We start from the raw sequence: 24,853 nt of genomic DNA, 5'->3' as shown, positions 1-24,853 counted from the left end.
TTAAGATTATAAATGGAAGAGGAGACATTACAACTGATACCAGAGAAATTCAAAGGATCATAGGAGACTACTATGTACAACTATATGCCAGCAAACTGGACAACCTAGGAGAAATCAGTAAATTGCTAAAAACATATAGCCTACCAAGACTGAATCATTAAGAAATAGAAAATAGGAATAGACCAGTTACTAATAAGATGACGGAATCTATAATCAAAAATCTCCCAACAAAGAGAAGCCCAGGGCCAGGTGACTTTACTGGTAAATTATACCACACTTTTTTTAAGGTTTTATTTATTTGTCAGAGAGGGCACAAGCAGGGGGAGGGACAGAGGGAGAAACAGGCTCACCGCAGAGCAAGGAGCCCTATGCAGGACTTGAACCCAGGATCATGAGATCACGACCTGAGCCGAAGGCAGACGCCCAACTGACTGAGCCACCCAGGCATCCCTCTACCACACTTTTAAAAAATTAATGCCAATCCTTCTCAAACTCATAAAAAGTAGTGGGGCGACTGGGTGGCTCAGTTGGTTAAGCACCTGCCTTCGGCTCAGGTCATGGTCCCAGGGTCCTGAGATCGAACCCTATGTCAGACTCCCAGCTCAGCAGGGAGCCTTTTTCTCCCTCTCCCCTCTGCTTGTGCAGGCTCTCTCTCTCTCTCCCTCCCTCTCAAATAAATAAAGTCTTGGGGGGGGAAAAAATTCTTCCAAAAAGTAGAAAAGGAAGAAACACTCCCAAGCTCATTTTCACAAAGCCAGCATTAACCTGATAAGAAAGCCAGGTAAGGACACTACAAGAAAAGAAAAACTATAGACCAACATCCCTGATAAAGATGCAAAAATTTTCAAAAAAAATATTAAACCAAATTCCACAGCACATTAAAAGGACCAAACACTATAATCTAGTGGGAGTCATCCCTGGGATGTAAGGATGGTTCAACATATGCAAGTCAATAAATGTGATGCATCACATTAATTGAATGAAAAATACAAATCCTCTGATCATCTAAATAGATGCAGAAAGAGCCTTTGACAAAATTCAGTATCTATTCATGATTTAAAAAAACAAACAAACCTACCTCAACAAATTAGGGAAAGAAGGAATACCTTGGGGCACCTGGGTGGCTCAATTGTTAAATGTCTGCCTTTGGCTCAGGTCATGATCCCAGGGTGCTGGGATCAAGCCCCGCATTGGGCTCCCTGCTCTGCGGGGAGCCTGCTTTTCCCTCTCCCACTCCCCCTGCTTGTGTTCCCTCCCTCGCTGTGTCTCTGTCAAATAAATAAAATCTTAAAGAGAGAGAGAGAGGGAGAGAAAGAGAGAAAGAAGGAAAGAAGGGAGGAAGGGAGGAATACCTTAACATAATAAAGACATGGGTTTATTTCTGGGCTCTAAATTGTTCCATTGGTCTGTCTATTGTATATTTGAAAGTTACTAAGAAAGTAAATCTTAAGTTTTCATCATAAGGAAAAAATTTTAAAACTGTGAAATGATGGATGTTAACTTTATTGTGTTAATCATTTCACAGTGTATGCATTGTGTACCTTACACTTACACAGTGTTATATGTCAATTATATCAATATATCTGGAAAAAATTGGTTAAATGCCAAATTTCAATAGACATCCAAAATTTTCCAAGTATTTTAAAGCTTAGAATTGAAAGTTCATACTGCATTTTGTGTTTCCCTTAACTCAAGTATCTATTTACACAGTATTTTTCCAATGCTTTTAGAGTTATGAAGTTATTCTATAGCCAGACAGAATTATAGATAAAAATTATATTACAGAGGTCCAACATATTTAATAATTAGAAACATTATTGCTTTTGTTGCCCTAGCTAGTTGTTTTTATTTTTATTTTATTTTTTTTAAGATTTTATTTATTTGAGAGAGAGAGAATGAGAGAAAGAGCACATGAGAGGGGGGCGGGTCAGAGGGAGAAGCAGACTCTCTGCCAAGCAAGGAGCCTGATGCGGGACTTGATCCAGGGACTCCAGGATCATGACCTGAGCCAAAGGCAGTTGCTTAACCAACTGAGCTGCCCAGGCGCCCCTAGCTAGTTGTTTTAATATGTCCAGCTTTTTGTGGTTTGTAATACTTGACTAATGATTCCCTTATGGTAAGACATTTTGAAATTATAAGAACTGTATTATAAGTTACTGGACAGGGTACCCATTTCAGAGTTGAAAAAATTCATCCACATGAGCAAGACGGTCTACGGTGGTAGTTAAGAGCAGGGACTCTGAGGCCAGACTGCTGGGGTATAAACCCTGACTCTGCCTCTAACCAGTTGTGTGTGAATCTTGGGCAAACTATTTTTTGCTTATCTGTGCCCCCATTTCCAGAAACTACCTGGTAAATGGGGATAAATATATAGAATTCACCTCCTCGTGTTGGCAGGATTAAATGAGTTAACATATGTAAAATGCCTGTTCTTTTATCGTTTCTACTGTTAAAATGTGCATTAATGACATGTGTTATATATTAGAACTGTTTTGATTGAACCTCAAGTGCTATTCTTAAGAGGAACAACATTTTTGCGGGAGGTGGGGGGGTTGGATTCATACTAAGGTATTAGAAATTTCTGATGCTTTAAATGCTTTTTTTTTTTTTTAAGTTTTAAGAAAAAAAAAAAAAGACTAAAGCTTCCTAACTCCCTATCAGATTTAGAGTTCCCACTTCTTACCCGTTTCACCCACCAGCCTATTGATTGACACAGTGGATCCCATTAGGTAAGGCTCCCCCTCCTGCTCCCTCCCCTCTACAGTCAGCATTGTCCCACTTGAGTTCTTTGAGATTGTTAAGTCTTCACCCCACTGTGAATTGTAACGGTAATGTGAATTTTTTTTCCTCAGATAATACAGCAAACACACCAAGTAGTAGAAACTGAGCAAAACAAAGAAATTGAGAAATGGAAAAGACTCGCTCAGTTGAAGAATCGTGAGTTGGACAAGTTCCGCACAGAATTAGACTCCATATTAGATGTTCTTCGAGAGCTGCACCGGCAGGGGGTGGTTGTGCCGGTTGCTTTTGCAGATGACGTGAATGCGCCAGAGTATTACTAGAAACTGGGATTTCCCAGGACCTCACGGAAAGCCCTGAAGATGGAGGGTGTACGGGACTGTGCCACTGTCAGAAGGCGGCTTTTGAAAACAAGTGTTCCAGTGTGTGGCCGGGAAGCAAACAATACGAAAGCAACATTTCAAAATAAATTGCCCTAAACCAGTAAGGAAAAATATTATGCTGTATTTTACTGAAAATCATTAATCAGTCACATGTTAAGTAATTTATGGACAAGTCCCTTTGTGTCTGGTGATTAGAACGAGTGAGATTAGTTGGAACAGGTCTTAACTTCTAGTCTAGATGCGGAAAGAAAAAAATTGCTCATACTCTGCCATTTTTGACTGTGTATTCTGAATCCTTGGTGCCAGAAAAACAGCTCCTCTTTCTCATGGAAACATGCAGAAGAACGTGAGCACAGTGGTTTGGACAGACGCAGCGAGTCACCAGAGTAGTAGAGCTTCCACAATAATTGACAAGAATGATAACTTTGTACAGCAGACAATGAACGCTCTGCGTTCTCCCAGATTTCTGCTTCTACCTCTGGCTGCCTCATGTTTGCACCTGACAGAAGTTCACATGTAACAGGGGAATTCGATTTCTTCATTGTTTTAATCTTTTATGCTCCAGGTCTTAAATACTAGTCCTTTTTTGAAAGTCTTAGATCATAAACAGAATATAACATCTTTATTTAAAAAGTAATGTATGTTCATTAGAAAAAATTAAAAGCATGCATAAAAGTAGCCAGATTGTTCTTTTTTACAATGCCTGTTTCCAAAAGCAGATCGTATATAAAATACTGGTAAATTCAAGCTGTAGCCACCTTGTTTTCAAGTGTTCCGGCCCTGTGCTGTCCTATAGGAGTAGAATATGAGGCACATGTTATTTTCAGTTTCCTATTATAGCCGCATTTAAAAAGAAGGAAATGAAATTAATTTGTTAATTTATATTATCTAATATATCTAAAATAGCAGTATAAAACGAGTTTTTACATTTTTTTCCATACTTAGTCTCCAAAGTCTGGTGTGTTTTACATTTACAGCACAACTCAGTTTGGACTAGCCACATTCCAAGTGCTCAATGACCATATGCCACTAAGTGCAATTCTGAAATAATAATAAAGAGTGAAATACTTTGTAAAAGACAGGTGAAATAGATCTTGGTGAAATTATGGGTAGCAAATGTAAAATGTGGAAATTAAGTAATTCAATTAATGTCTTAATGTTCAACATTTTTTATGTCCTTTAAGAGGGTAGAACAAGCATTAATTAAAGGTAGCTATTTTTTATGTGAAAGAATTTTATTTTAAGTTATAACATAAACTATTTTGGTTATTAATTGAGTGTACTTTTGTGTAGTTTTTATCTGCAAACCTATTAATTTATAGCTACACCCCTCCCTCCCTTTTGACTCTGTCCATTAGCCATTCATTCCAAGCACAAACATGGTTGATTCTGAAACATAAGAAGTGCAAACATCAAATATTACTATCAGAAAAAAGTACATCCTATTTTGATGAGGATTCTGTTTCTCTTTTGGAATAAGCTGTGCGCATGGCAGGTGTTCAATTCTGTTTACAGATTAAAGATCCCTAAGTACTATCAGAATTATTAGTTACAACTATAAACCTCAAGAACCATACTCCATTCCTTAGTCATTGTCCAGAGGGTCTAGGATGAGAACATAGAAGATAGACAGCACTTAGGCTATCTTGAATAGGAAGGCACTTTTTTTTTTTTTAAGATTTTATTTATTAGAGTGTGCACGAGCTGGGGGGAGGGGCAGAGGGCGAGAGAGCAGCAGACATCCTGCTGAGCACAGAACCCTGAGATCATGACCTGAGCCGAAGGCAGATGCTTAACCAACTGAGCCATCCAGGCGCCCTTGAATAGGAAGGCTTTTTTGAAGAATTAAACTCCAAAAATTATCAGTCCCTTTCTACCAATTCCATTCCCCTCACAATGTCATAAGGTACCTGCATCCATAGGGCAGAAACCTCATCGGGATATAGGGCTTGCTGCTGACACCACTGCTTTTGTGCAGAGTTCTGATTCGATCTATTACTTTGAGCCCATAGCATGTTATAACTAGGGTCAACCCACCAACCTTGGGAAATCCAGACTTTAAGTATTAGGGTCCCATTCCATATTACAAATATCCTAAATTTGTGACTAAAGGCCAAGAAGTTGAAAACACTTTCCTACCCATACTACTAAGGACTCTAATTAGGTCAGATCCACAGGTACATGATGTAACAGAGTTAATCTCAGAATAAGATAGATACTTTATAGTTACATAGCTATTCACGCTATCCTGCTTTGAGTAACTCCTTAGCAATGAATGGTGATAAGAGTGAAGTCTGAAAATTTTCCAAACCTCCCAAGTGACTCTAATTCTATTTTGGTATTCGAACCCATGAATTAGAGCCTTCCTTTCCAGTTTCTGTAGAAAAGTCTAAAATGAAAAGCACATGGATTCTTTCTCAGCACCTGTCCAGCCCTAACTAGTCTATTTATGCCTCTAAAGTCTAAACCATAGTAGGTCCATTTGTCTCCAGGTTTGCAGAAAGCTTCAATCACAACCACATAAATAATATACATAGGAGGAAACATTTTTTCCACCCACACTTGCTTTGTAGGATTGTTACGAGGAATGTTTGAAGGGCAGTGTCAGTTCTCTAGGAGGGGAAGGGAAGCACTGAGTTTCATCAGAACAAAATGAATCATTCGTAATTGAGGAACAAGAGAAATGGACTAGACTTTGGGGAGAAGCAGACAAAAAAAAAAGGTAATTGTACCAGGTAAACATCCCTGGAGCACAAAAGTGAAGAGGCGAGAACACAGCAGGAGTCTGACCCAGTGGAGCAACTCCCATTAAACCTTCCCTGCACTTGAACCCTTCATGGTGGCCTGCCAGTGGTCCCCACCTCAGGGTACTGATATGACAATTAGAAAATCTCGATGCAGGGGACAGAGGATAGTAGACTGCACATGGTCTGTGTTTAAGTCCTTGGAGAAAGGTCTGGAAAGGATTTTGGAGAAGACTTTGTGAGGTAGGCAAAAGTGAAGTCATGAGGGAAAGAATATTTGTAAAAGGGTTAAATTGAGCCTGCTTATTGGAAAAGACTGAGTAGAAAGAAGCGTATTTGGGGGGGGTGGTTTTAAGTCACCCCAGCTCCTGGCAGTAAGTGTAAATAATCACACATTTGCATGTCCATGTCTTACCTGTTAGGCTCACTCTCAGGGCCGCATGCAAGGAGCCCCAGTAAGAGCCAGCAGGTGCTCATTCCCCAGCTTGGGATCAGAGCCTTCACAGCAGCAGAGTCCCTTATACATAGTATCAATACATTAATTGCCTTCTTTTGTCCCTTGACCTTCACCTTCAAATACAACCCTCTCTTCCCTCCAAGACCCAGAGACTAGATCTACACTCTACCACTCCCGACAGGATAACGCAGAGCCTGCGTCTCTACCTTTTCTCTCTCTTGAGTGCCGGCCCCTATTCCCAGTTCCTGCCGGAATTACCCACTGTTCTCAAAGAAGTCAACATGTCTGAAACCAGCTCATTTTACTTCCTGAAACCCGCTGCCCATTCCCCTGCGATTCCACATTCATCCAGAAAGTTCTAAACTTTGACGCATTCTCAACTGTCGTCAGTTTGGGATGCGTTAACAAATTACCATGGATTGGGTGGTTTAAACAACAAACATTCATTTCTCACAGTTCTGGAGGCTGGGAAGTCCAAGATCAAGGTGGGTGCATGACGGTTTCCTTCCTGGCCTGAAGAGGTCTGCTTGTATCCTCACACGGTAGAAAACAGAGAAGCAAGCTCTCCTGGGACTTTTATGAGGGCTCTAATCTCATTCATAATGGCGCCGCCCTTACCACCTGATCTAATCCCAATTACCTCCGAAAGGCCCCACCTCCTAGTACCATCACACTGAGGGGTTGGGTCTCAACATACGCATTTTGAGGGGACAAACATTTAATCCATATCGACGAACTCTCCTCAACATGTGGTCATCAGTCCTGTAGCCAATCTCTTCAAAAATAATATTTGTATCTACCTGTCCTTTTTCCATTCCCATATCCACCACCACTGAAGCCCGGTCACCATTTTACTCCTTACTTTTCTCATAGAGTTAAGTTTAATTGATGCCTCTCCCCCAGTGCTCTCCTCACTCCAAATAGCCTGCAAAACAACATTGCTAGGTAGTTCTTCCTAAAACTCTGCTTGATGCATACCAGCTTCCCACTTCTCCCAGCTGTTTTTTAGGTGTAAATGTTAGAATCCTTACCCTAAGTCGTCAAGGCACTATTCAGTCTGACCTGGCCTTCCTCTTCACACTCCATTCCAGACCTCTACTCTCTTACACAAATACTCCCTATGCCAGTTTCCTATTTCTGCTGGAACAAATTACCACAAATTCAATGACTTAAAACAGCACAGATTGATCATCTTAACCATTCTGTAGATCAGAGCTCCAACACAGTTCTCATTGGGCTAAAATCAAGGTATCAGCAGGGCAGCATTCCTTCTGGAGACTGGGAGAAAATGTTTCCTTGCTTTTTCCAGCCTTTTCTTCTCCTTTTCCACCTCTATTCCTTAGCTTTGCCCCCCTCCCTTCATCCTCATAGCGACCTTCCATCTCTCTGAGCATTCTTCCGTGCCTCTGACTCAAAACAGCTGGGAGACGTTCTCCGCTTTTTAAGGGCCCATATGATTAGATTGGTCCCACCTGGACAATCCAAGATGCTCTTCCCATCTCTCCATTTCCAGATCCTTAACAACAAAAGTCCCTTTTGGCATGTACAGGACATTTTCACAGGTGGCTACCGTGGGGTGAGGTTAGCAGAGAGCATGATTCTGCCTACCACACTCCTCTCATTCAAACCCATCTCCTAATCTAACCATGCCATCTATGTTAACACCTTGGCTTATGTTCTCCTTTCCATTTGACCATCTCGCCCCCCACCATGTCCTTTGTTCACCACACCAGGTTTTCATGATCACATTCTTCTCTAAACCAAACATACAGTCTGCATCCAATGCCTGATTACATTTCTCATTGTATACACACATACACTCACATCCCCGCCTCCCCTGTTCATCTCTTTATTTTCCTAGGATCTCTTGGAGGAATCAGTTCCACGATGATGATAATGGCAGCAACGACACAGCCTTCTCAGGGACTTTGATAGAGAAGGAACCATTGCAGAGCTGCTACACAAATAGGCTTAGAAGTAAACAACTGCTCTAGTGTTTATGGAATCTAATAGTTAATTTTTTAAAAATTTTATATCACGGGGTGCCTGGGTGGCTCAGTTGGTTAAGCAACTGCCTTCAGCTCAGGTCATGATCCTGGAGTCCTGGGATCGAGTCCCGCATCAGGCTCCCTGCTCAGCGGGGGGTCTGCTTCCCCCTCTGACCCTCCCCCCTCTCATGTGCTTTCTCTCTCTCTCAAATAAATAAAATCTTAAAAAAAAAATTTATATCACTGTATTTCAGATTTTAATGTGAATTTTCTTTAACCACAAAGACTCTACTTGAGGAGAAAAACCGAAGGGGATTTCTATCTTCTAACAAATTGTCTACTAGCCTTTTAAGCACATGATGCTTTAAGCAACGTTAGTGCTGTGCCATGAATAAACAGGATTTACCAGGTGTAGTGAATATGGGAAGACGAAGGGAAAAACCAAAAAGTCGTTCATAAGTGTGAATTTGAACCTCAGATTGTTCACAGGAGAAACCATTATCCAAGGTGAGTATCACATCGACATAATGCCTGAGTGTGATGAGAAAGCTGATTTCCCTACTCATAGAATTATGCTGCTAATTTCTTAGGTGCTAAAGCAGTTTCCTCGTATTTGTTCCTAATAAGTATGGAACAGTTTAGACTTTACAAAATCAGACTAAATATATCCCCATACTGCCAGATCACTGGGCTAAATTTCCCCCATAAGAAGGATATGATTATACTCCCAGAAAAATTCTTCCTGTGAATAATAGGCTTTTCGAGAGTAAGTTTCCCGCAGTGGAGGGCTAGAGTAGAGCCGGAGGGAACCAGTGGAAATACAATAGGCCCTAGGAGCCAAAGATCATTGATGTCCTTAAAGATATGACATTCTCCCAGAAGTTCACTGATGAGGGAGCATGTGAACAATAGATTAAGACACAGCTGCATAACTATCACCACAAGTCAACTAGAGTATGTTTTGATATTTGGACAATAGCCCATTGGTACTAGCAATAGGAATAATGAAGCCTGAGAGAACTTGGAGATATGATAAAATAAACCATTCTAAATCTGTTGGACTCCTTAACAATATGCAGGAGATGAGCTAGATGTCTTCTGCAGATCTCTCTTAATGCAGGGCTCATGCCTGCAAAGTCTAAAGCTAGCTTTTTCAGCAGGGAGAGGGTACAAATCAAGATTCCTGACCTGGTGAAGTTTACCATATGGCAGGAGAGATCAGACAAGTATATGTAGCCAAATAGGAATAAATGCGATAAAAGTGTTATGAAGTGTGAGTGGAGCATGGAAGAAAAAGAAATTCCTTTCACCTGGGATCTGGAAAGCCTTTTTGGAAAATGTGGCTATGGGGATGGATCTTAAGGAATGGGTAAAATTTTGGCAGAACAGGACATAAGAAAGGAAATTCCAAAAACTGATTCCAAAATTCACATAGAAATGCAAAGGACCCCAAATAGCTACAACAACTTCAAGCAAGAAGAACAAAGTTGGAGGACTTACAATATCTGATTTCAACACTAATTATAAAGCTACAGTAATCAAGAAGTATGATTTGGCATAAAATAGGCAAATAGAACAATGCAACAGAATAGAACATCCAGAAATAAGCCAACACATGTACATGGACAACTGGTTTTCAAAAAAGGCACAAAGGCAACTCAGTAAGAAAGGTTCTTTTCAACAAATAATGCTGAAACAATTAGATATCTTAATATAAAAAATAAAAATAAAAGTAAACTTTTTGATCCATACCTCACAACATACACAAAGATTAACTCAAAATGGATCATAGACCTTAATATAAAACCTAACACTATAAAACTTATAGGAAATAAAATAAGATTAAATATTTATGACCTTAAGTTTGGTGAAGACTTCTTTGACACAACACCAAAACTATGACCTATATTAAATAGAATTGATAAATTGGACTGTATCATAAGGAACTTCTGCTCCTCTAAGACACTATTAAGCAAATGAAAAAGACAAGCTATAGGCTGAGAGAAACTATTTGTAGCTCATATATCTGATAAAGGATTTATACCCGTAATAAAGAATTCTCAAAAGTCAATAATAAAACAAACACCCCGAATAAGACAATGAGCCGAAGACATGGAAAGACACTTTACCAAAGATGGAAGTTTTCAGATGACACAAATAAACAGGAAACTTAAAGCCAGAATGGTAAGCTTGTGAGCTAATGCCATAGCACCCCGGGGGACAGGGTTTTAATCTACATCATGAAGTGGGGTTACAATATCCATTCAGAAAAAAAGGGTTCATACCAGATGTAGAGACCCCTCCTGCTTTACTGAGACCCTTAGCGAAAGGGAGACAAGGAACTCCAGACACTGACAGAGGAAAGGGATGAGGAAACTGGGTCTACCAGGGTCTCTAAGAAAAACAAAGGCTCCCTGAAAACATCTAAACCCCAAGCTCATGCTTCATGTGGAGGTGGGATCCAAATTCATACTCGATTTAAGAGGCAAAAAATCCCCAAGCAAAAATTCAAAAATAACATAATTCCAGATTGATCAAATCACTTGGGGCTTAAGGATAAGCAACACAAACACAGACTTGTTCTCTGGGGAAATTTTTATACAACCAGGGTGTGCGTGGGACAATCATAGGAAAAAAACAAGAGTCACTGAAAGGACACTTGTTCAACTACACACACACACACACACACACACACACACACACACACACTAAGAAGAGCTGGAAACAATTGGCTGTAAGAAGTAGCAAACCCAAAAAACCCCCAGGATGATTAGTAGTCCAGAGCCTAAAATTATGAAACAATCTAAAAGAGAGCATAAAATGAGAATGGCTAAATAATTTTTTAAAAAATATAAATAAAAAACAGAGAGAGATAGATGTAAATCATAGCAAATGTAATGAAAAAAATCAGGACCTCATGAGAAAAGAACAGATCAATTTTTTTGAAAGAGCCAAACAGGGGCGCCTGGGTGACTTAGTCAGTTAAGCGGCTGCCTTCATCTCAGGTCATGATCCCAGGGTCCTGGGATCGAGCCCTGCATCAGGCTCCCTGCTCAGCGGGAAGCCTGCTTCTCCCTCTCCCACTCCCCCTGCTTGTGTTCCCTCTCTCGCTATGTTTCTCTCTGTCAAATAAATAAATAAAATCTTTTTAAAAAGGAGCCAAACAGAATTTATGGAAACAAAATATATATAACAATTGATACATAAATTCAATTCAGTGAGTGGTTAAACAACAGACTTTAACTTTCAGTATCAAGTATGTTCATTAAAATTCAGGAGTAATCTCTCAAATACTTTAAATAAATATGCAAATGAATGAATGAATGAATACATAAATAAAAGACTTGTTTAAAAAGAGAGTAAAAACAACTACACTGGAATTAAAATTTAAATGAGAGAGAAAGAATAAAAGCAAATGAGCCACAGTGGAGTATGCAGAATAGGCCAATCACTATTTTAAGTGCTTTACACGTTTTATCACTTAACGCTTACAAAGTTTTAGGTGGATGTTATCCCTTTTTGTATATGAGGAAACAGTCTCAAAGGGGTTAGGTATCCTGGTTAAGACTCTACAGTTAGCAAGTATGGAACCAGTCCAAATATAGACTATTTCTAGACCCCATGCTTTTGACCACAGCTGCATGAGATAAAGCAAGAAAGGAGAAAAGCAGAGCAAAGCAAACAGAAATCACAAAATGAGAAATGAGATGCTAGAAATAAAACATCATCAGTAATCACAATACGTTTAGATGGAAAAACCATGCAAGTTAAAAGATAAATTTACAGATTTCATTCGCTTGCCTAAAACCAGATTGAAAGTTAAAAAGAATGCATAGAGGTCAAAAGTTAGAGACAAAAAAAAAAAAAAATCAGATAAATAGTAACCAACAGAAAGGGGACCATTCAAGCCTTCCACAGGTTCTCAATTTCTTGGAACCCAGTTTGGTCCTCTGCTTGGCAGCTCTGCATCTGAACAGTATACCAGATCTCCCAGAGCCGAAGTTCTTCCGCCTGTAAAACAGATCTAAGGAACAGTCCCTCTGTTCCCCCAGCCAATTTTTATGGACTGCCTATTGTGTTTCAGGCACTGGTTTAGCCCTTGCAGAGCTTACGTTGTAGCAGGAAGAGCACAAAGGAAACCACGGACATAATAATCATGTAAATTGTATAGTATGTAGGTGATAAGTACTGTAGAGAAAGAAAAAGAGTATGATCAGGGAGATGGGGGTGCTGGACAGGAATAAGGGGAATGCAGTGCCCAGTCTGGAAGGATGACCAGCATCAGCCTCATTCAGAACGTGGAGGAGGGGGTTATTACTTTGCTAGGGCTCCAACAAAGTACTACAACCGGGTGACCTCAACACCAGAGATTTGTAGTCTCTCAGTCCTGAGGCTGGAAGTCTGAGATCAGGTGTCAGCGGGCTTGCTTCCTTCTGAAGGCTGGGAGGGGGTGTCTCTTCCAGGCCTCTCTCCTTGGCTTGTAGTCTCCTGATTTCTCTTCACGTCGTCTTCCTCTTATGCATGTCTGTGTCCAACTGTTCTCTTTTTATAAGGACACAAGTCATATTGGCTGGGGGCCCACCCTCATGACCTCATCTTAATGAATTACATCTGCAACAACCCTGTTTCCAAATAAGGTCACATTCTCAGGTTTGGGGGGTTAGGACTTCAACATGTGAATTCGGCGGGTTGGGGGGGGTACAATTTGACCCATAACAGGGGGCACTGGAGGAAAAACTTTCAAGAGATGAGGGAGTGGGCCAAGTGGATATCTAGAAGGAAAATATTCCAGATGGAGAGACAGCCCCCCTCGTTACAGATGAATGTCTGACATTTTCAAGGGATAGCAGGGAGGCCAGTGTGGCTGGAGCAGGATGAGCAAGGGAAGAACAGTGGATGAGATGAGATTGGCTGCGGGACAGGGGAGGAAAGCTTTGAGGTCACTGTAAGGACTCTAGCCTCTTTGCTGAGTGAAATTGGAAGCCATTGCAGGATTTTGAGCAGAGAGGTAACCTGACTTAACTTATATTTAAAAGGATCATTTAAGTCTCTGTGTTGAGAGTTTTCATAGGAGGGTTACAAAAATTAAGTTACCATAGAGGCTGCTTAGAGCCCAAAGATGTCATCCATTACTGTTTATAGGGGTGCTGGTAGGGTCCCACCCAGATTTCTTTACTAGCCCGTGCATCATTCCCAGCTGCTGGGGGTGTTGGCCCACTCATGCTCCCTTCTCTAGAGAATTGCCCTTGGTCAAAGCAAAAGCCACCTGCCCCTGACCAGCTTGGAGTTACAAAAGGTCATGTCCCTGCCTCAAGAGGGAATGATTCTATGGTGCAATTTGTGCCTTCTGTCTGATGGAATGAATACATGTGACATGCTGAGAGGCTCACAATGTTCTTGAGAATATTACACCTGCTGAAACATTGCCAACTCTTGGGCTTTAAGGCACAGAGAGAAGACAAGATGAAAGAAGGCTGTCAAACCCCCAAAAGTCTACACGCAGGAAACAGGTGGATAAACTACTCAGTTATAAATACATTCAAGAAAAAGAAGGATAATTGCAAGGGCAGAGCTGCAGGCCCAGAGGGCGAAGCCATGAGCCACAGAGGATTATTTCCAGGACTTGCAACCGAATGGAGTTAGCCCAATTGAACTTCAAAATTGCTTAGGATTGATGACTCCTCGTTTTCCTTCCAGTTTCTCCCTTTTGAACAGTAATGTCTATAACTGGTATGCTGTGCTTACCACCATTGCATTTGGGGAACAAATTACTTGTTCTCTAGTTTTACAGGTCCACAGAGAGAGAATTTTTCCCCAAGATGGATCGTACCCAGGGTCTCACCCATACCTGACTTAGATAATTAAGATGATGAGATTGGGGGACACCTGGGTGGTATAGTCGGTTAAGTGTCCACCTCTTGGTTTCAGCTCGGGTCATGATCTCAGGGTCATGAGATTGAACCCTGCCCTGGGCTCCGTGGGCACTCAGCACAGAATCTCCTTGAGATTCTCTCTCCCTCTCCCTCTGTTCCTTCCATTTGTGCTCTCTCTCTCTCTCTTAAATAAATAAAAATACATCTTTAAAAAAAAGATGACAAGATTGGGACTTTTGAGTTAATAAAATTTAGACTATATATTGGACTTTGAGTTGATGCTGTAATAATTGAAACTTGGGAGGCATTGGGATGAAGTGAATGTATTTTGCATGTGAGATGCACATGAATCTTTGGGGCCAAATGGAAGACTGTAGTAGGCTAATGGTCCCCAAATATGTCCATGTCCTAGTCCTTGAACTTGTAAATATGCTACCTTATGTGACAAAAGGGATTTTGCAGATATGATTAAGAATCTCAGGATGAGAGGTAATCATGGGTAATCCAATGCAATCATAAGGATCATTATAGGAGAGAGGCAGGATGGTCAGAGACAGGGATATAAAGTAGAAGCAGAGGATACAGTGCTGCAAGGCCATAAGCCAAAGTGTGAGCAGCCTCTGAAAGCTAGAAAAGGCAAGGAAGTGAGTTTTTCCCTAAAGCCTTCAGGTGGAACACAGCCTTGATGACACCCTGATTTTAGCCCACTGACACTGATTTTGGACTTCTGTGCTCTAGAACTATAAGGAAATATAAGTTGGGGTTGCTTTAAGCCACTAAGTTTGTGGTACTAAGTAGCACACTAAGTTGTGGTACTACAGTAGCAATAGAAAATAAATTCAGGAACCAACATGAACATGAAGCCCATGCTGCCTGCTGTGCTGTCATGAAGTTCTTTGTCTCTGAGCTGGGAATCTCATGTCTTTTGTCAGCATCCACAAAACCAGGCCAGGCTAACTCAATAGCTTGCAGGAGGGGTACAATTTTTGACCCTTCATAGTTCTTGACATTCAGTTAATAAAAATGATGGTATGGTCATGGGTATTTTTCCAACTTCTAGGAATATTCTTCAGCCATCTGCCTAATAAATTTACTTCTAAATAAGATAGCACTTAAATAGCTTTGAAGCTTAAGAAATAAGAAATAGCCCATGGTTTATATTTGGTTGTTTAAATTATGAATAATAATATTCATATTAGTAAAAGTGAATAGAATCAGCATTCTTTAATGCTAATAGAAAGTATCTATTTGTGAGAATGTGTTAATTACAAGAAATATTCCATGCTTTGTTCTACTGTTTAGAGTCTTAAAGAATAATATTTTCCTCAAAAAATATTATGGGAAAGGGATTTCTCTTGGCAGAATAACTCCTAAATGAAATCTGGTACATGACTCAGACCACTGGGCTCCTAGAAATGATAGAAATTAGGAAGCAGTATAAACATGGAATAATTTTTAAAGGAAATAAAAAATTTGGATGTGTGAAAACAAAGAACCAGAGACAGTTCCTGTGCAATCAAACGCATTTATTTTTTAGCTTAAGCAAGACAGGTGGTGAACAAATTCATAATGAAAATGCCCCCCAGAGATTAGCAGCTGGCTGCGCATGCAACTGTGTATGCAAAACCAAGTTTTTCCTAATACCAGTGTGCAGACTGGATTCCTTCATGAAATTAGCTCTGTGTTGCACCAGCCCACCCTGCAAATCTGTTGGTAGGGAATTCACGACCCATTCACCACCTCAGCTCAAAGCCCACACGAAAGCCACATGACCATCACCTACACATCTGCCAAGTAAATAGCATGGCAAATAGCACTTTTCTTGTCCAGTAGCCAACAACACAGAACTGTGACCAGACATAGACATACATACACCAACACAGAGACACAAAATGCACCTGCCCTCACTCAGCTGACAACTTTCCCTATATTTCTGGGGACAGAATGTCATGCAACATACCACAGATTGGTTCTCATCCTAGGAGGGGGGTGGGGGGCAAGGCTGTCTCTAGGTTTTAGCGTGGGTGGCTGGAGGTTCTCAGAAGAGCTATTTCAGTACAACCAACAGAAATGTTGGCCACAGTGACTGTGAGATGAGTCTTCTGACATCCCCATAGATGTTTGGTCCCCTGACAAAAGCTGGGCTCAGTTAAAGGTTGAGTGGAAGGTACAGACATGGGGGGTCCCACAAGAGATGGGAGGCAGTGCCCTAGTTTATACTGCTTTATGTACATCCCAGCCTCTTCTGGATGCAAAGTCTCAAATTCACAAAATATTAGAGCTGAGATGAATCGTGTACTCCAGACTCCTCACGTTACAGTTAACCATGTGGCAGCCCAGAGAGGCAAAGCAACTTGCTAAAGGTAGAGCATGGTAGTGGCAGGCCCAGACTGGAACGCAATATGCTAATCCCCACTCAAGAACATTGACACTGAGTATGTGGCCAAATTCTTCAACAAGGAGGAGGAGACTGTGTAAATACTTTATTCCCCAGGAAACCTGAACTTCTTGTGTTGAATGACACAGAAACTCAGATTATTCAGCTCTTTTCTGAGGGGGCTCTCTTCTCTCTTTCTTTCTCTCTCTGTCTCTGTCTGTCTCTCATAACCCTCCCATCCACCCACACAAACAATTTTGGTGAATGGAGATTTCTTGCTTTACATAGACAGACCCAACATCTTCAGGAAGACACTTTACAGAGTAGTTTCTCAATCCAGGTCTTTGTGTGAGGTCTGGGAAACTGGCTTATTTTCTAGAACAATAGGTGGTTCTGAAATCAGAAGATCATCCTCCCCAAAGGAGGAGTTCTGGTCTGTGTTCACAAAGTTGGGGATGTCAAACTTCATGAGCCTGTTCAGCTCCTCCTCTGGCCGCCCATTGCTTCTAATGGCTTCCTGGAGTTGAACACTGCTGTCAAGGGCTGTGGTCTGGTGACAAGCTTTAGCCCTATCCAAGTGTTCCACTTCATTGATGTAGCAATGGAAGAGAGACCTGGATTCCTCATTGCCCTGGCGAGAAAACACCTTATCTGGCTCCAGTGGTCTTCCAAAGTCTGACACAAAGCTATTCATTCTGAATCTCTTCTCTGAAGATTCTGCATTGCTGTAAAGAGAAGGAAAAGAAAACACTGCTGACACACCAGCTCATTCACCTGCAGAAATCATGGTTTTGGGGGGCGCCTGGGTGGCTCAGTCGGTTAAGTGTCAGACTCTTGGTTTCAGCTCTGGTCATGATCCCAGGGTCCTGAGGTTGAGCTCTGCATTGGGCTCCACACTCAGTGTGGAGTCTGCTTGAGATTCTCTCTCTCCCTCTCACCCTCTCCCCCCTGCACACATGCTCTTTCTCTCTCTCAAATGAATAAATAATCTCCTAGAAGGTTTCCTTCCATTCAATTTCTACCCCCTTTAGGTAACACGACCTTGATTTTGATTTCTATTGATAAGCTTTGCCTATTCTTGAACTTCTAGTCAATTTCCACCTCCTATAGGTAATGTTTTGATTTTTATCACCACAGGCTAGTTTAGCCTGTTTTTGAAATTCATACAAATTCATACAATATATAGCCTATTGTGCCTGGATTCTTTTGCTCAGTATAATGTTTTTTTGAGACCCATCCATGTTGTTGCATATAACAATAGTTTGTCCTTCTTGCTTTCATCATATAAGTACACTACAATTGTTTATTCGTTCTCCTCTTAAAGAGCATTTGGGTTGTTGACAGTTTGGCACTGTTGTGATTAGAGCCGCTAAGAACATTCTGGGTTGTTTCTTTGTAGATATATGTTTTTATTGCTCTTCACTAAATACATAAGAGTAGAATTACTGGGTCACATAGTAGATCTGTGCTTGACTTTATATGAAACTGAAATTTTCCAAAATGGTCATGCCGTTTTACACCCTCACCACAAAGTACAAGAGTTCCAGTATATACTCCACATCCTTGTCACCATTTGGTGTTGTCAGTCATTTCAATGTTAGTCATGCTAGTGGGAGAGAAATGGCATCTTGTCAGTAGTTGAATGTGCATTTCTCTGATATCTAGCAATGTTGAGCATCTTTGCATGTGCTTGTTGGCCATTGGTTTATCTTCTTTTGTGAAGTTTCTGTATGAGTCTTTTGCACATTTTAAAAATTGTTTATATTTGTTACTGATTTGTGATAGTTTTGTAACACATTTTGAATACAATTTTCTCTTGATGTGTGACTTGCATTTTCATTTTCTTAAGATGTCTTTTGATGAGTAGAAGCTTTAAATTTCAGTTAAGTTCAAGTTATCAATTATTTTATTTTATATTTATTGCTTTTATATCACCTCTATGAAATAATTGCCTACCTTAAATTCATGAAAATATTCTCCTATTCTTTCTTCTAGAAGTAGGCTCTCCAATACAATAGCCACTAGCCACAGGTGGCTATTTAAATTTAAATTAAGTAAAGTTAAGTAAAATTTAAAATTCAGTATCTCCATTATATCACCCACATTTCAAGTGCTCAGTAGCTCATTGTGGGCAGGGGTTACCTAACTGGACAGCTCAGAGAACAGTTACAACATCACAAAAGTTCTCTTGGATAGCGCTCTTCTAGGAGCTTTTACTGTGGGTATACGATCCATGTTGAGATGGGGTCAACGTTCATTTTTATGTTTATCCAGTTGATCCAGGATTGTTGTTTAAAAGAATTCCCTTTCAATTGACCTTAGACACAGTAGTAGACAATAAGAAAAAAATTCCATTCACAATAGCATCAAAAAAGTGGAATACAGGCATACCTCATTTTATGGCCCTTCACTTTATTGCACTTCACAGATACTGTGTTTTTTACAAATTAAAGGTCTGTGGTAACCTGTGTCTAGGAAGTCTATCAGCTCCATTTTTCCAACAGTATGTGCTCACTTCATGTCTCTGTGTCACATTTCAGTAATTCTTGCAAAGGTTCGAATGTTTTCATTATTATTGTATTTGTTATGGTGATCTGTGATCAGTGATCTTTAATGTTAACTCTCCTAATTGGTTTTGGGGCGCCATGAACCACACCCACACAGGATCGCAAACTCAATCGATAAATATTGTGTCCTGACTGCTTCACTGACCTGCCTTCCCTATATCTCTCCTTTTCCTTGGGCCTCGCTATTTCCTGAGACACAACGATATTGAAATTATGCCAATTAATAGCCCTACAATGGCCCTAAGTGTAAGTGAAAGGAAGAGTTACACGTCTCTCACAATCGAAAGCTAAAACTGGTTAAGCATACTGAGGAAGGTATGTCAAAAACCAAGGTAGACTTGGGCGCCTGGGTGGCTCAGTTGGTTAAGCGACTGCCTTCGGCTCAGGTCATGATCCTGGAGTCCCAGGATCGAGTCCCGCATCGGGCTCCCTGCTCAGCGGGGAGTCTGCTTCTCCCTCTGACCCTCCTCCCTCTCATGCTCTCTGTCTCTCATTCTCTCTCGCAAATAAATAAAAAATTAAAAAAAAAAAAAGATAGACCAAAAGCTACTCCTTTTGTGTCAAACAGTTAACCAAGTTGTAAATGCAAAGGAAACATTCTTGAAGGAAATTAAAAGTCTCTCTTTGGTGCACACACCAATGATAAGAAAGTGAAACAGTCTTAATGCTGATATGGAGAAAGTTTTAGTAGTCTGGGTAGAAGATCAAACCAGCTGCAAAATTCCCTTCAACCAAAGCCTAATCCAGAGCAAGGCTCTAACTTTTGTCAGTTCTGTGAAGGCTGAAAGAGGCAAGGAAGCTGCAGACGGAAAGTCTGATGTTAGCAGAGGTTGGTTCATGACGTCTAAGGAAAAAAAGTCATCTCCGTAACATCAAAGTGCAAGGTGAAGCAGCTGGTGCTAATGTAGAAGCTGCAGAGAGTGATCCCAAAGCTTCTGGTTAAGATTATTAATGAAGGTGGCTACACTAAACAACAGATGTTCAGTACAGACGAAACAGTCTTCTATCAGAAGAGGATGCCATCTAGGACTTTAATAGCTAGAGAGGTCAATGCCTGGCTTCAGAGTTTCAAAGGACAGTCTGATTCTCTTGTTAGGGGCTAACACAGCTGGTGACTTTAAATTGAAGTCACTGGTCATGCACCATTCTGAAAATACTGTGGCACTAAGGAATTATGCTAAATCTACTCTGCCTGTACTCTATAAATGGAACAACAAAGCTTAGATGACAGCACATCTGTTTACAACATGGTTTACTGAATATCTTAAGCTCACTGTTGAGACCAACTGCTCAAAATAAAGATTCCTTTCCAAATATTACTGCTCATTGACAATGTACTTGCTTACCCAAGAGCTCTGACAGAGATGCACGAAAACAAAATTCATGTCGTTTTACGCCTGCTAATACGACATCCATTCTGCAGCGCATGAATCAGGAGTAAATTTGACTTTCCAGTCTTACTTTTTAGCCCCTGGAGCTGGCAGGACCAACTCCAGGCTAATAAAGTTGAGAAACTGCCAAAAAAAAAAAGTCTTACTTTTTAAGAAATATATTTCATAAGACTATTACCGTGACAGATAGTGAATGATTCCTCTGGTGGATCTAGGCAAAGACAAGTGAAAACCTCCTGGAAAGGAGTTGCCATTCATTAAAAACATTCATGATTTATGAAAAGAGGTAAAAAAAAAAATCAACATGAACAGGAGTTTGGAAGAAGTCGATTCCAACCCTCAGGGGTTCAAGACTTCAGTGGAGGAAGTAACTGCAGATGTGGTGGAAACAGCAAGAGAACCGAATAGGAGTGGAGCCTGAAGATGGCACTGAATTATTACAATCTCGTGATCCAAACCTGAAAGGATGAGAACTGCTTCTTATGGATGAGCAAAGAAAGTGGATTCTTAAGATGGCATCAACTCCTGGTAAAGATGCTATAAAGATTGTTGAAATGACAACAAAGGATTTAGAATATTACATAAGCTTAGTTGATAAAGCAGCAGCAGGATTTGAGAGGACAGACTCCAATTTTGAAAAAAGTTCCACTGTACCTAAAATGCTAACAAACAGCATGAATGCTACAGAGAAATCGTTTGTGAAAGGAAGAGTCAATCAATGCGGCAAACTTCATGTTTAAGAAATTGCCCAGCCACCCCCACCTTCAGCAACCACCACTCTGATCAGTCAGCAGCCATCAACATTGAAGCTAGACCCTCCGCCAGCAAAAAGATTACTTGCTAAAAGCTCAGATGACAGTATTTTTTTGGCAATTAAAGTACTTTTTTTTTTTTTAAGATTTTATTTATTTATATGAGAGAGAGCACATGAGAGGGGGGAGGGTCAGAGGGAGAAGCAGACTCCCTGCCGAGCAGGGAGCCCGATGCGGGACTCGATCGAGGGACTCCAGGATCATGACCTGAGCCGAAGGCAGTCGCTTAACCAACTGAGCCACCCAGGCGCCCCAATTAAAGTACTTTTAAATTAAAGTATGTACATTTAATTTTTAGACATAATGCTATTGCAGACTTAATAGACTACAGTACAATGTAAACATAGCTTTTATACGCTCTGTGAAACCAAAAAAAACTCATTTGACTCACTTTATTACAATATTTGCTTTATTGTGGTGGTCTGGAACCAAACCTGCAATGTCTACAAAGTATGAATGTACTTGGGAAAAAAATTAACACAGGATGTGCAAGACTATACATTGAAATTTTAAAAACACTGCAAATGGAATAAAGGAAGACCTTAGTATGTGGAAAAATAAACCATGCTTGTAATTGGAAAGCCATAAAACCGTAGACAGAAATTAATGAAGTTTCCTCCTTTCAAGGGCCAAAGGCCCTTCTGTTTTTGTCTGCCAGTATTTAGTCTCCAATGCCTTCCATTAGTCATTCTTTACATTTTGTCTAAATTTTATAATGGTTATCTGCAAGGTAATTTAAAGCAAGCTACTCTGCCGTTATTGGAACTGGAACCCACCTACCTATCACCTCTTGGCCCTTCATGCATTATATATGGTGCCACCTCCTGGAACTCATATACCAAAGAGCTACTAAAAAGGGACATCTTGCACTTTCTACAACTGGCCAGGCTTGGAGGCTGCAGGGGCTCAAGGTCCGTGGGGAAGACTTCCTGCCACTTATTGGTAAGAATGGTTTCGAGGAAAGCCAGTGAAAATATTGCCCCTCAGTGGTTACCCATTTTTTAAAGCAGTCTGGCCCTCATGAGTCACATCCAAAAATATTCCTATGTATGTAACGCAGTGAATATCAAAGGATTCTCACTAATTAGGCAGGAGGAAGTTTGCAGCTGGATGTTGTCTTAATTTCGTTTTTAGCAAAGGACCACATGCCATATTGTTAAGGATGTCTCTCCAGCCTGTAGATGGACTGGGGACTGCTCTGGGCGTTGTTATGCTCCCAAAGAGAAGAGATCTAGTTCTGACTTTCTCATCCTCTCAAATTCTGCTGGCATAGGGAAAAACAATGCTCTATGGCACCTATTAATCAGTTAAGAGAGTTTAGAGTCAACTTGTTCTCCTACAGCTTTGGTTACACCTGGGAAAATGAAAAACTACAAGGGTCAAACATCTTAAATTCTACCTTGATTGAAATTACAGTTAAAGCCAGAAGCTTCAAAAACTGAAACACTGAGAATGAGAAACTTTGAGATGTTTACTGGACTAGTAATTAATACCATGTCATAAGTTATCACAAGGAAAAGAGAGAATACTGAAGAATATTTGTGCTATAGGCTGAATGTCTGTGTCCCTCCAAAATTGATATGTTGAAATCTACTCCCTCATGTGACGGTATTAGGAGGTGGGGCCTTTGGAAAAGGAGACTTAACCTTAATGAATGGGATTAGTGCCCTTATAAAGAGGCCCCAGGAAGATCCCGCACTCCTTCCTTCATGTGAGGACACAGTGAAAAGTCTACCATCTATGAGCCAGATACCGAATATGCCAGCACCTTGATCTTGAACTTCCCAGCCTCCAAAAACTGTAAGGAACAGATTTCTGTGATTTATAAGCCTTCTAGTCTATGGTACTCTCCTACAGCAGCCTGAACAAACGAAGACAACTGGTCAGAAAATTTAGAATCGCCCATGATTTTAGCATTTTTAGATGTTTTTGTTCCATCCCTACCTATTCTAGATCTTGTCATCATGAAATTGATGATCCAGCTAGGGTGTTCAAGAGAAGTTCTCCCATGTCATCTTAACTTTTTAAAAATTACAATAGTTTATTCTGATAGGAAACTGAACCATGAAATCATGTTTCATTTCTTTGTTTTAAGAGTTTGTTATTTCTCATTTTCATCTTGTTTTAAGAAATACAATTGGGACTTAGCCTATTTCTTGCAACCTTACTGAACTCCACCAGCCAGAATAAAAAGACTGTTCAGACTGTTCTGACTCTTGGTTTTTTCCTTCTTCTCCCCATGGGTTGTGTCATGTATTCTCTATCCCTGGAGAATTTTCTATACCTGAATAGAGAGCCTCTAACACCCAGTCCTCTGGTACTGGCACTGATTGGCATTATTTCTATGATACTCCCCTGCTCACAGACTTTCACCGACTCCCCAGACTCTCTGCCTGACAGCTCAAGCTCCCCACCCTTGCATCAGCCGGTCTTTCTGGTATGCTCTCCCACCAGTCCCCTTGCTAACCCTACGGTCCAGCCACATGGCACCTGACCATCCCCAGATGCACTCTGGGCTGTCCCTCTCTGTGCTTTGCTTGTGCTGTTCCTCCTGCCCAATGGGCCCTTCCCCCCGCTCTATCCATCAAAGTCAAATACCTTCTTCACTGTCCAACGCAAACCTCACTGTCTCTAGGGAGACTCTCTTAACTCCCAATGGGAAGGAATCTGTCCCTTCTCTCCTGCTGTACTTCACTGACAAGATGCATCTCTTCCTGCCTCTTGGCAGAGCTATCTATGTACAGCCCTTCTTCTCCTCTACACTGCTATGCTGTATTTGGTTCATCTTTGCATCTCCCAAAGGGCCTTGCAGTCATTAGACCCTCAGTGAGTGTACTGGGCAGCTGTCTCTGTGGGTGCTCCAAAGCCCCATTCCCATCAAAGACACAGCCACCCCCAGTGTTAAGCACAGTGCTCCCTCCTCTGTGACCCAAAAGATAAATCAGGTCAGGCGGACAGAATCTCTCACCTCCATGTAGAGAAGGAAAACACCTGTAATGCCCCGTTATTCCTCTAGGGATTTTTTTCAGATTTATTACAATTTTTTATAAATGAAGTGTTTGCTGCCGTGCTGAGTCTTAGCATACCCACGACTGTCTTCAAGTTTTCCCTGCTCGTGAAAAGAGGTGGGAGACCTCTCAAAATGTTAGGGCTTCCTCGGGAATACACACTATGTCTGCACTTTGCCCACTAGTTCCTGTGGCCTTGGTCATTATCAAAAACATTGAGCACTGACATTTTCTTGCTATTAGCTTTTAGGTGCACTGTACCCATCCTTTAGCGAGTGCCATATTCGGGTGAATTGCAATTCAAGGTAAAATGTAATTTCCGTTTTTATAAGGTCACAAGCAATTCTGCACTCACTCCCAAATGAAGAACATCCCCACTTGGACAAGGTGCACTTAGGAAAGGCTACAAAAAGGAGGGTATTTGAAGCATATGATATCAGGGGTTTGATAGTTTTTTTAGGAAGTCCAAAACATTCAACATAAAAATGTGATCCAAGCCTTTTCTGTTACTCTC

The 24,853-nt window shown here is 40.8% G+C and overlaps 2 protein-coding genes across 4 annotated transcripts in view; one reads left to right on the top strand and one right to left on the bottom strand.

The window, feature by feature from the left end:
• CEP162 (centrosomal protein 162) overlaps positions 1 to 4,395 on the top strand; it is a 93,754-nt gene extending 89,359 nt beyond the window's left edge. The window contains exon 23 of the mRNA XM_081829359.1: positions 2,853 to 4,395. Coding sequence (XP_081685485.1) covers positions 2,853 to 3,062 — 210 coding nt within the window. The 3' untranslated portion in view covers positions 3,063 to 4,395. The remainder of the gene's footprint in view (positions 1 to 2,852) is intronic.
• An 11,294-nt stretch (positions 4,396 to 15,689) lies between these two features.
• The window catches only part of MRAP2 (melanocortin 2 receptor accessory protein 2), a 109,293-nt gene continuing 100,129 nt past the window's right edge, over positions 15,690 to 24,853 (bottom strand). For all 3 annotated transcript variants that reach the window (XM_031028670.2, XM_006733797.3, XM_081828602.1), the window contains exon 4: positions 15,690 to 17,286. In XM_031028670.2, the coding sequence (XP_030884530.1) occupies positions 16,893 to 17,286 (394 nt within the window). In that variant the 3' untranslated portion in view covers positions 15,690 to 16,892. The remainder of the gene's footprint in view (positions 17,287 to 24,853) is intronic.

This window comes from Leptonychotes weddellii, chromosome 8, assembly GCF_054177405.1.
Source record: "Leptonychotes weddellii isolate Sample4059 chromosome 8, ASM5417740v2, whole genome shotgun sequence".
Classification (NCBI taxonomy): domain Eukaryota; kingdom Metazoa; phylum Chordata; class Mammalia; order Carnivora; family Phocidae; genus Leptonychotes; species Leptonychotes weddellii.
This window is presented reverse-complemented; position numbering and strand designations above follow the sequence as displayed.